Raw genomic sequence first — 12,691 nt, forward strand, 5'->3', positions numbered from 1 at the left:
AGAAATCACAGCGGCTGGTTTCTAAATCCTCAAAAGCCGGGTGTAGCTTGGGTTGGGGTGGGTGAGACAGTTTGTTCGGGCACAGGGAACAATAACAGCTACTTTCTTGCCACACTGGTGTTGGAAAAAGTAAACTGGGTGTCACACAAGGTGTGCACGCTGTGGTTAAGCAGGGAAGGACGTCCCCGGCAGCCGCAGGATGTTGAGCCTGAGTCTGTCCACCCCAGATGTACTTCTGTCTGTGACTGACAAGGAAGGATTTAAAGTGCTCCAGCTCCATTCCTTCTCAGTCTTCTGTAAATCGTGTTCTCATTAAAGCAGCAAGCCAACAGCCCCATCTCTGATAGCGGTGCGTGGTAATTAATGGGTATTAGAAATGCATCTGTAATAATTTATTGCACTTGGGGTTGGTCTCCTCGGTTACTGGTGGTTTTGCTTGTTTGCTTGCATAGGGGATATCCTTCTACTTGAGAGGATCCGTGATCCGAGATCTACAGCAGACACAAAGTCGCAGAGGCAGACCAGGGGCTGGGGGAGAGCTGCTTGGTGGTAATATTTGCGAGCTCCTGGGAAAGGCCAACCTGAAAGCCCCTTTCACCAAGACAGAGGAGATGAAGGGCTCTTGAAAGTTGCCAGGCTCCATAGAAGAGCCGAGGGGCAAGCTGAAGGGAAGAGATGGTTCTGGCATGGAAAATGGGAGGAAGGTCGGGGAACCAAGTAAGAGAGGAAACAGGCTGGCAAGGCCTGGGAAGCGGGTCACAGGCAAGGACTAGGAGGAGAGAACAGAACAAGGACAGGGGCAGAGAACGCAGGTCTAGGGCCCAGGGACTGAAAGGAGAAATAAAATGACGGCTGGAACAGAGACCAGGAGGAAGAGATCAGTTAAGGGCTAGAGGATCAGGAAGGGAGAACGTGGCCTGAGAGCCAGAAACCAGGGAGAGGGGAACACGGGGTTGAAGAACTGCACAGTGTGGAGTACATAAGTATAGAGCTGCGGCAGGCGGGGGGGGGGGGGGGAGGGCTGGACAGTGGGAAGGAGGCTGGGGGCTTCAGGAGGACGACTTTTGCCCCACACGGAAGGAGCTAGAAACTTCTAAGTTTGGGGTCCTGGTTGGACAGGCCTCCTACTCAGAAAGGACAGCTGAGGCACCCATCTAAGGAAGACTAAGGAAAGCAGGAGCCAAAAAGCCAGGGATGCAGATAGGGGGACCCTGGAGTCTCACCAGAACCAGCTCCCAGAACACTCAAGAGTGTCTGCGGGCCAGCGGAGACCTCAGGCCTTGAGGTCCATACAGACTGTCCGTGTGTGACCCCCTCCACCACAGGCTCCTTAGAGAGGTCACATTAGGTAATGTGCTCCAAAGAAAGCGCTGGGAAGCTTCGAGCTCTGTACAAACATCTTTTGGTATTGGTCCATCTATCCATCCATCTGCTCTGCAAATCTTTTCACAGAGCACCTGCTTTGAAGGAAGGAGAACTGCCAGCTGGGGGATGGGGATAGAGCAGTAACCCAGACAAGCCCACAGTGGGGGGATCTCAGGGAAGACAACACTCCTAGTGGAGTTGGGGAGGGGGTATGGGAGGACCCAGGAACCCCGAGGCAGGGGAGGGCCAGTCTGCCCTTTCCTAGGCAAGATCCAATACTACCATAAAGGTAGCCTCATGCTGCACTTTCCAAGGGGGTCTGAAAAATGTCATGCAGGATAGGCACTGTGGGCCTGCAGGGCGAGAAATAGAACCGGGAAGGTGGAACTGGGGGTTTTCTATCGGGTAATAGGCAGGCGGAGGTAGCTTGTACAGGCCCTCTTCCCATGAGGGTATTTCCTTGGAGGAATTGCCTGCTCTGTCTTTGTCCACTGTCGCTGGCATCAAAGCAAGCAGAGGTTTTTATCTCCTTGGGAAGCTGTGGCTTTTCAGTCCCAAAATACATGTTATATCAAAAGCCTAAATGAATTAGCTGACCTTTTCCTGCAGTCATTCACACTGGGTGAGGGAAGAGGCTCAGAGGAAGCCAGGGCAGGGTTCGCTTGCACGTGACCCTATACCACACACTAACCAACACCACCAGGCACTGAGCCTTGAGGGCTGCCCTTAACCCTAAGGCTCCGTGAAGGCTGAAAAGCCACTGTTCATAAAGGACATTTCAGCTGGAAGGAAAGGAAACATGTGCCCCTGTCACCCAGGTGAGAGTAGGTTCCGCTCTGACTCCACTCACTCCAGCCTTCCCAAGGTGGTGTCACCTAACGCTGTAATAATGGCGGAACCATAATACAGAAGTGCCTCTCCTACCCAAGAAAACCGCTGCTCTGGGAGCCTGGCAACACCTGTGGTGGACCATATGGCATCCATTCCTGCCACAACCCTAACCCAAAAAACACTCAACCCATCCACTGCAGTTTCCCACCCCTAACCTTTCAGAGGGCCACTCCCAGACATTGAACCCTACTTCTGTGTACTGGCATCATCTCCCACTCACCAACATTCCCTTGTTGCTGTGAGGTCAGCTCAGGATGTGTCTTCAGGCATTCTTCACTAATCCTGTTCTACATCCTTCCTTGTGTCCCTACCGCCACAGTGCTGGTCTGCGTCAGGGACAGTCTGGTTAGCTCCTAACCATAACCATAATGAGCTCCTTGATACAGAAATGGAGGCTGGTCCTCCCCTTGTCCCCCTGCTTGGAGCAGAGCAAATCATAGGGGCTCAAGTCTGAGAGGGCAGAGAGGACTTGGTGACCACTTTCTGGCCCTGTGGATCTGAGAGTGGAGACTAAGCCTTAGGCCCAGACCCAGATCTACGATGCTGAGCAAAGCAGCGGAGGATGTACTGCTATCCATGAAAGTGCAACTCAGCAGAGAGGGGTGTGTGTGAAGAGGAGCTCTCTGGCCTAAGGCAAGGGGTGCAGTGTTGATACCATAGCCCAGTAATCCTATTCCCTTAAAATCCCAGCAGAAAGGGCCTCTGGCTCCAAGCCTTTTGTACATCCCATTTGTGTTCCCAGAAAACAGTGGCTCCAGAATCTAACTTCTCCAAGCAAGGGACAGAGTGGCCACCAAACCCTAGGAGGTCCCATGCTGTCCTTTTTTATAAGGAAAGCAATCCTTTTTACATCTCTCAATCCTTTTCTTTCAAGGAGAAGATCCCAGTTTGGTGCCAGTGTGGCTCTCCCAGTCTGGCAGGCACTAATCCTTGTTGTTTAACAAAGAGCCAGTGACCTCGCCTGGCCCTTCTGCAGACAGGAGTCCCAGGCCAGCAGCAAAAGCAGTTCCTTCTCACTGTTGTGTATTCCAGAGCATTTCTGTGATGAACATCTCTGGCTTTCCACTTAAAGTTCTTCTTAAAGTATACAGTTAAGTTTTTAAAAGGATAAATCCATTTCAGGAAAAACATCGCAGCGGGTTATACCCAGATGTGGCTAGATTAGGAACATGCAGTGTGAGGTATGGGAGGGTGGGGGTGGGGGTGACGAAAGCTGTGTTCTGTTGACTCTCCTGAGGAAGTCACCCCTTCTCTAGACCTCTGCAATGTCATAACCAGCCGTCACGCTTACTCTTACGCATGTGCAGGCAAGGATGATCACAAACAGGTATGGGATGGGAGTGTAGATGCCCACCGAGTTTCTGTAGCCATAGGCTTCTGGGCCCAGTCTTCCTAAATATCTGCTTCCCCCCCGTGACTCCAGCTGCCCGAGGACACATGCTTCTGTTATAGAGGAGCATGCACAAGAAAGCCCAGGCTTGCTTCCAGTACCTTCTATCCAAGCCTGCTCTCTGACTTCCCTAGGACAGACACCCCAGAGGCTAGCCCAAAGCTACACACATATGAAATGGATTCATGCTGAGACCATGGACTGTGAGCAGGCCATTCTAGTAACAGGTGGGGCCGAGTCTGCATACAGATCTGCCTAAGGAGAACAAGTCCACAGCCATGGGGTCTTTCTTGGCTTCTGAGATGGACAGAGGAAGTCCAACCAGCCAGAAGGCCAAACAGCAGAAGAAGACTCCTGCAGTCCAGGCCTGGCAAGGGTTGCTTAGCCTCTGCAGGAAAGGAATAGGGGAATACACAGTGTCAGCAGAGAGCACGCTTCTAGTAAGGCAGGCGTGAAGAAGCAGGAGTAATGTTTCCTTATTAAGAGGGGAGGAAACTTATTATCAGTGTCAGCCACAGGCACAAGCCTTTCCGTCTCCTTCAGTTTCTAAAATAAAGCCATGGCGGGTGTCCACTTGGGAAGTTCAGTTCCAGGGGTAAACAAGAGAGCCCAGTATTTATTGGCACATTTTTTAATGGACTCATTCATTTTTTGACATGGGGCTTACTATATAGCTCAAGCTGGTCCAGAACCCATGACCCTCTTGCTTCAGCCTCCTGAGTGCCAGGACCAAGTGTCTGTAGCTGCAGGCTTCTGGGCCCAGTTTCCCTAAACATCTGTTTCTCCTGGTGGCTCCAGCTGCCCAAGGAGGCATGCTCCTGCTGTAGAATACACAGAGAAGCCCTGGCAAGCCCACTGTCTGACTTCTCTGAGGCAGACACTCACAAAGGCCAGGCCAAAGCTGTCCTTTACTGTTCAAACACACACACACACACACACACACACACACACACACACACACACACACACACACACGTGAAATGAATCCATGAAGAATCCATTTGCGAAGTGTGTGCCACCACTCTCAGCTGAAAATTCATAAAAGGAGATGAATGAGCCCTCTCAGCCCGGGAAGCCTCCTGGTCAGTGAGTTGGGCAACCTGAGGCCAGCAGTGTATGAACGAACTGCCCAGGTGCCTGCTCCAGGGAACCTCAGAGGCACTGTTCCTGTTAGCCCTTGCAGACCGAGATAGGAGATGGCTGTGGACCTGGAACTTTCTCCTTTCTGCCTGACAGCCATATTTGGAAGAAGGGCCTGTTGAGCTCAGCTTGCCACCACTGAGCCGCCTCCTCGTTACCACAACATGGGTTTTGGGTGCCAAGGGAGCATAGGAGGCAGAAAGGGCTGCCACAGCCAGGGTGCAAGGCATCTGAGAAAATGGGATGGAGAATAGGGGTAGGACTGAGGTTCATCCCATCGGGGTACACTTGGCTTCCATGGGAAACATAAGAACAGGCCAGGGTCAGGCCGGTGCAAGCAGCCCAAGTAGCTCCCTTGGATTTTAAAGGACTCCATGATAGGGACCACTGATTGCACCTTAGGACCTGTTACTACACATGGAGACAGGAGACAGGAGACACCCCAAGCCAGGTTTTCTGCTTGGGGTATAAGACAGTGGACCTCTTCATGCATTCAAGGTATGTGTTATCTGGGGACACTTAGTAGCCCAATGGTGTATTGGCAGACAGCATCACTGTCTTGACATATGCTGGGCCTTGGCTTTCCGGCAAGTATCTCTATGCCGAGGACAAGTGTCTGTGTGCAAATCCATTGCTGTCCTGGACCACCCTTTCTGGTGGTCCAGGTTCTGCATGAGGCAGACTTTCCTGAGACTAATAGGGATGGTAGCAGGTAGCCAGGGGTCTAGACAGGTTGGAGCCAGGCTGCCTGTCTGTGAGACACTAGAATGTGGTAGTAAAGCAGCCCTACCTGTAAGCTGATGGGTAAACCTTGCCACCCTAGAGTCAGCTGGCTTGGAAAAAGACACTTGGTGACTTGGGTCAGAGCTACTTTCCCAATGCTCCTGTAGAGCCAGCTCGCTGAGTGTTGCAGAACATGATATGCATTGTACTGTCTGAGTCCTGTGTCTGGTGTGTGGCGGTGGGGCAAGCCTCCAGAGACTATAAGCTATAGGGATATGCCAAGGAGAGAGACGGCGACTTGACATAAAGGGTCCAAGATGCAAAGATCCCGAGAGATGTAACAGTGTCTGTAACTGTGTCTCTGGCCTGGCTCCGGGTTGTCACTTTCACATCTCCTCCAGGACAGAGAGGGCCATATTTAGGAGGGGTGGGGGGGGCACATAATGATGGTAGGCTGATCAAATGATGAGCAGATGCCCAGCTCAGAGACTCTAAACCATTTGATCTGAGCCTTCCTAACGCTGCAAGCCTTTCATACAGCTCCTCGTGCTGTGGTGATCTCCAACCATAGAATTATTTTGTGGCTATTTCAGTAACTATAATTTTGCTACTGTTGTGAAACATAATGTAAATACCTGATAGGTGACACCCCAAAGGGGTCATGACACAGGTTGAGAACCACTGCTTTAGACTCAGACAGGTAGGGAGGGTCTTGAAGAATGATGGTTGACATGGATGGAGAGTTTTAGCCTTGGAACTGGAAGGAATGGGGCTTTTGGTAGAGGAACCCTTGGACGGGGTCAGGCTTGGATGCTGCACACTGACAGGCTTTGTACAATGGCATGATCAAGGCCAGTGTGGGGCTTGTAAGGAGCTGAGGGCCAAAGAAAACTAGCTGCTCGAAACTCCTGAGCGTCATCAGTGCGGGCAACGTCGTCGTGTTATACAAGCCTCCTGCTCACACATCTGATGGAGGGCTGGACGGATTTGCAGGTGCTGATGATGGATGCAGTCTGCATATCTGTACTGAGGTCCCACACTCCACACTCCATGGTCACCACCACCACGCTTGCCACTCTCAGTATCTCCTCTCCATCAGTGGCCCTAGCTCTCAGCCTTGCTGGACAGTCCTAGGGTTGCCCCATCTCCTCCCTGCTCCCACCCAGCCCCTGCTCCACCACTGCCATGCAGCTTTGGTCTCAGAACCACCTGCAATAGCTAGCCATTACATCCACCTGTCCCTTAGCCCTGTCCCACATTACGGTCCTGTCACCCGGACTCTGTGTAACGGAGCTGTCCTCGGTCTGTTCTAGCTGGTGTCATCCAAATGTCTGCTGGCTTTTGATTTGCCCTTGGACTAACACTCCAACTGTCCTTCCAGCCACCCTCCTGGATGCCTCAGGCCTTGCACCAACACTTCCCTCATCCTCAGACGCCTCCCTGTGTGCCTGCCCCACCACTTGTTTGCTATCATTTATTGCCTGCTAGGAGGCCAGCCTTACCTACCTTTGCAGACCCATTGCCTGTACACTCCAGCTTTGACCCCACCCTCCTAATTGGTGCTCCATTTTTTTCAATAAAGTTCAGCACCTTGTCACTTGCTGTTGTCCCTGCCCTGCCTGTGGTCTGACCTCTGCCAGCTTCCAAGCAAATTTAGGGACTTAGCCTTTGCCTTATTCAGTGCACGGACACTCCGAGTCCCAGGACTCAAAACCACAGCTTTGTGTGCAAGTCTGAGATAATGCACCGGCCGGTTTTCTTCTCTATCACACCGCAGCTGGTCCCTCTTGTCCATGGCCACCTTGCTTTGAGGATACCATGTGGAACTGCACACAGACACACACCTACTCCATTACATGGAACAGCTGCACAGATATATTTAAACAGGAACACATGCACTGAGCACACACACACACACACACACACACACACACCCCAAACCCCAGCTAGGCTTCTCTCCAACTATGCCCATCCCTCTCACCTCTTTCTTGCCTCATCTCTGAATGAGACACTTTGACCTCCCTCCAGTTCCTCGATGAGTATGGTTCATCGTTCCCGTCCACACCCACACATTCCAAGCCCTTGTGCAAGCTTCTCCTCTGCCTACTACTTCTGTTATTTCTAGCCATCCCCAAGGGCGGTTGTGCTGGGGCGATCCTGGGCATCACCCTGGGGACTCATGAGCAGTTTCTGGTCCAGGAAAGACCAAAACACGTGGTCACCCACTGAGCCTCCACCTCCGGCCAAATGATATCGAGGTCCATTCTGAGATTTTGAGGAGTCCCTCCAGACCCAGTGACTCCGGGTAGACTTGGCATAAGGACAGGCAGGAGCCCAGCCGCAGCAGGTAGGACGGACTGACTGAGGCCCCACTTGCAGCATAGCTGGACTTCGGCATCTATTGTCAAGCCCCGTTCTACTGCACCCCCATTGCCTAAGTGGAGCCAGGCCCCACAGAGCCGCTCGTCAGCCTGTTTGCTTCAGGTCTCTGATACCCTGGGGATCTAGCCCAGGACGACTCCAGCAGGGGACCCACCCTCCCTGTGACAGTTGCTTCCCTACATAGCCTCCACGACAGGAGTTCATTGCCCGACCACCGTCTCCCCTCTGTTCCCTCACGGTCCTCTAGCAACCAGTGCCTACTTATCAAGGATCACCTGACCAGCCCTGGACTCTAGGTTTCTACACAGCCACTGATAAGGCTTCCCCTCCTGTCCCCCGCCCCAGCCTCCTCTCTCAGTTCCCCCACAGCCTCCTGGTGATAAAACTCATTTCCTGAAGCTCAGATCACATGTCCATAAACAGACAAACTTCTTCGCTATCACTTGAGACCGAGAGGCCAGGCTGCTTCTCTTCATTCTCCAGACCCAGGGCTGGGGAGGGGGCCACGGAGGCAGGAGCGAGATAGGGAAGGACTGTGCCACGCTTAGGTACCCTGCCCACACAGACCTGTCTGCTCACAGTATTAACAAACTACCGGATGCCCTCAGGAAAGGCCCCAGGAGGGCAGGAGTTGCCCCTTATGCTGAAATGGCCATGTTGGCACATAAGGCCCCAGCCCCGACCCCAGCAGCTGCTAGAAAGGCTTCCTGGGAAGACATCACGCACACAGCAGGCTGAAGGTGAAACACACCTTTGTACCCTGGGGCGGGGCTCGGGGGGGGGGGACCTATCGGTCATCAGTGAGGACCAGGAGCCATTCATGTTGATCCTGAACCACTGCTTGCTCACAGACCATGCAGAGAGGCTCAGACAAGCCATAGTGTGACTAGAGACGGGGGGCTTATCAATGCCATGGCATTTGCTTATAGTCCTTCCTAATGAAAGCTCACTGAAGGAAATGCACAGCAGAGACTCCCCCCCCCCCGAACCCCGTTACTGCTGGGAAGTGACTGCCAGACCTCTGTCTCCGCAGATGCACTGGAGTGTGTGGCTCCCCGTGTGCCGTCTGTGTGCCACCACCGTGGAGCGGGTGCATCTCAAGGCTTCCGTTCTCAGACATCTTGGGATGGTTTGAATGACACCTAATGACTAGTCTGAGAAGCTCTGCATCTGCCGTGTCTCCGGCGCACTCCTTCATGGCTGCCCCCGGGGGTGGGACTCCGGAGAAGTGGAGTAGTTCCTTAACCTTAACCTTCCTTCTCTTACTTTAGCACCTGCTTGAGGGCCCACTGTGCGCCAAGCACTGCGGCCCCACTGTGCACTGCTCCACTCATGGCGGAGATAAAGCCAGGGCAAGCAGCACTGCCCACTTAGCACCTTTTGCTGGGGGGGGGGGCTGGGGGGGAGTCACACATGTGGCACATCGGGTGAGGGCTGCTGCGAAGGCAGTGGTGAGGAGAGAGCAGGGGAATGGATGAACTTTGGCTAAGGAGGTAAAGATACCTCAACGCTGTTCCCAGTGACAGAAATGGTAGCTGCTTCTGGCTGCTACTCACAGTTTACCAGGCTCTGTGCTAGACTCTCAGTTCCTCCTGTAATACATCTGAGCGTAGGGAGGGGGACAAGCTCAGAGGTGTGGAGTAAGTTGTCCAGGGTGCTGAAAGGCCACAGGGTGCCTGAGCAGAGGCTGTCTGAAGACTGAGGTGTACACCCTCTGAGAGCAGCGGGCGGTGTCAAGCTTGGACTTGGAGAGAGAGGTGGCTTCAGAGCTACTGTTGGAGAAGGTGGACCCAAAGGGTTGGAGAAGACCAGAGGCCACAGCCACTGGAGAAAGTCAGAACTGTGGGCCCTGGGGCTTGGTTCAGAGCATGGCCTATCGTGACTAGGACAAGGAGAGGTACAGCATGGGGGATGGGCTGCCGTTTCCTGTGTAAGGAGTATGTGGGTGTTTGGGTAGGTTGAATCCCAGGTGCTGGTTACACCTAGGAGTGGAGGCAGAGAGAGGCCTTCGCTTGTGTTAGGAACTCTGTCTGCCTTGGGCCTTCCATCCCAGAGCCTGGTATCAGGGAAGGAGGCATTAGGTGGGGTTTTAAGTACCTGAGGCGGAATAGGCAGGCGAAGACATACCAGAGGAAAGAAAGAAGGCAAGAGATGGCCCATGGTGTTGGGGTGGGGCACCCTGGGCTCTCAGTCAGAGGCAGAACTGAGCCCCCTACTGGAGGAGACCTGCCAGGTCATGGAGCGATCTGGGGGTAACCTGCTCCCTGGTGGTCAGCAGGTGTCACTGGCTTCAGCTGTCAATACAGCTGCTTCCCATTTACACTCTGGCCCACATCGAGCCTGTGCAAGACTCAGCCTGAGACCTCGAGCACAGCAGCCATGCCTGGACTCTGGTTCCCAGTTTTCTGACAGCCTCCCTACCGTCTCCTGCCTCCCTAGACAGGTTATCACTGTATTGCCCCGATTCCCAGGCCTTGGCTATCCCTCAAGAACATTCCTGTGCCCAGACACTGCTCACTCCAGACTCCATGGTGCCTCTATCAGCTGACTCCCCCTGGAAGGGACATCAGGGACAGAGCTCTATCCTGACCCTGCTATACACATGCATCTGGCCCTATGACAACAGAGATGTCCCTGCGTCTAGAGGGGCCAAAGTCAGGAGATACCCAGTTTTCCCTGGCCTTCTTCAGGCAGGGCCACATCCAGGACTGTGCTGTGAAGTAGAGTGGGGCCAAGCTCCCTCCCTGTCCTAGAAGAGTGGACACCCATGACAGGGTTGTACTGTGGAGCCCCAGTCAAGACAAACAGATTCAGGGGGGACAAGGTCAGCCAGGTCCAGTAGGCAGGAAGAAATAGCAGAGGTGGACCCAGCATGGGGTCAGCAGGCAAGAGCCTCGCACAGCTCGCTGTCTGCCCCCCGCCTGGCCTCACAGATCAGAGTCGAAGGCATTGGCCAAGCATATTGGTTTTGCTGTGGGCTTGGCGCTAACCCTGAAGCACCTAAAAGTCTGGGAGTTGCTGAACCCTTGTGCTGTCTTCTGAGGCCCAGTGGCTGATCCCTTTGCCATCCAGCCTGAGGTGGGCCCAGGAGGTAGCTCATGCTGTTCTCTCTCTTTCGTTAGGTGGAGGGCCGGATGCAAGGCAGGGAGCCGGAGCAGCCTGAGGCAGGGGGGCCTCAGGGAGCGCTGGGCCCTCCAGCCGTGCTTAGAAACATCGCCACAGCAACCAGCGAGCAGACAGCAGTAGCCTGGGCAGACGCAAGCGGACAGCTTCCTACCGTGGCAGAGTACAGGGAATGACTACGGCAAATCAGGCCACACTGCTGACAAGGGAGGTGGAGTGTCACTAGAGGGGAGGGTGTGGTCTCTGCCCCACTGCACCGAGCGCCATGCCCACAGGAGAAGAGGTTCTGGGGCAGGGATTGCGCTGTGACACGGCCTTGCCCCAAAGCCAGTGCTGAGCCAGTCCAGGTCAGCTGCCTCTCTCGTCTGCCCGTCATACCAGCCCACATCTCGGCATCCCTCATTGTGACCATTCTGTTTGGCAAGGGGGAGAGGCGCCCATCCTGTGTTCTGCATCCGGGGGGGCCTGCTGCTGCGGCCGGACCATGGGATGTCGGCAAAGCTCAGAGGAAAAAGAGGCAGCGCGGCGGTCCCGGAGAATTGACCGCCACCTGCGCTCAGAAAGCCAGCGGCAGCGGCGTGAAATCAAACTTCTCCTGCTGGGCACCAGCAACTCAGGCAAGAGCACCATCGTCAAGCAGATGAAGATCATCCACAGCGGCGGCTTCAACCTGGACGCCTGCAAGGAGTACAAGCCCCTCATCATCTACAATGCCATCGACTCGCTGACCCGGATCATTCGGGCCCTGGCTGCCCTGAAGATCGATTTCCACAACCCTGACCGTGCCTACGACGCTGTGCAGCTCTTTGCCCTGACTGGCCCAGCAGAGAGCAAGGGTGAGATTACACCAGAGCTGCTGGGTGTCATGCGACGGCTCTGGGCTGACCCTGGGGCCCAGGCCTGCTTTGGCCGCTCTAGCGAGTACCACCTGGAGGACAATGCAGCCTACTACCTGAATGACCTGGAGCGCATCGCGGCGCCCGACTATATCCCCACGGTGGAGGATATCCTACGCTCCCGGGATATGACCACGGGCATTGTGGAAAACAAGTTCACCTTCAAGGAGCTTACCTTCAAGATGGTGGACGTGGGCGGGCAGAGGTCAGAGCGCAAAAAATGGATCCACTGCTTTGAAGGCGTCACGGCCATCATCTTCTGCGTGGAGCTCAGTGGCTATGACCTGAAGCTCTATGAGGACAACCAGACGGTGAGTAAAGCCGAGGTTTCTCCTGTGTGTTCCCGGGAAGCAGATGGACTTGTATGAACAGAGAGAGGCTTCAGTCAGAACCAGTACTGAGCCTTGCCCAGCCACGTGGATGGCGCCTTTAGTGTCTCCATGAGTTAGGAGCACGCCCCTTAAGTTGGGGGTGGGGGAGTGTGGTGTGGAGCACGGTGAGTTCATGCTTGACACATGCATGACACGGGGCTTTGAAGCACTTCTGTCGAGTTGTGAGCCCCAGTGGGCAGGGGCACGATGGTATCCCACAGGACCTCAACTTCCTATGACCCCTTCAGCCTGAGGGACATCACTTTGACCTAGATGACCCTGCTCTGACACCTTCCAAATGACCCTACAACCCCTAGACTCCACAGGGCTCAACAGGTAAGGACCCCTCCTATATCAGCTAGGACGATCACTCCCCCAACAACAGATGGAACTTTGGAACTTTCCTTACA

At 54.2% G+C, this 12,691-nt stretch overlaps 2 protein-coding genes across 5 annotated transcripts in view; one reads left to right on the top strand and one right to left on the bottom strand.

The window, feature by feature from the left end:
* Window positions 1–12,691, bottom strand: part of Rsph14 (radial spoke head 14 homolog) — a 74,830-nt gene that overhangs the window by 22,083 nt on the left and 40,056 nt on the right. The gene's annotated exons all lie outside the window — the stretch shown is intronic.
* The window catches only part of Gnaz (G protein subunit alpha z), a 49,763-nt gene that overhangs the window by 11,658 nt on the left and 25,414 nt on the right, over window positions 1–12,691 (top strand). For both annotated transcript variants that reach the window (XM_034524907.2, XM_076916942.1), the window contains exon 2: window positions 11,014–12,221. In XM_034524907.2, the coding sequence (XP_034380798.1) occupies window positions 11,499–12,221 (723 nt within the window). In that variant the 5' untranslated portion in view covers window positions 11,014–11,498. The remainder of the gene's footprint in view (window positions 1–11,013; window positions 12,222–12,691) is intronic.

This window comes from Arvicanthis niloticus, chromosome 20 (genome assembly GCF_011762505.2).
Source record: "Arvicanthis niloticus isolate mArvNil1 chromosome 20, mArvNil1.pat.X, whole genome shotgun sequence".
Classification (NCBI taxonomy): Eukaryota; Metazoa; Chordata; class Mammalia; order Rodentia; family Muridae; genus Arvicanthis; species Arvicanthis niloticus.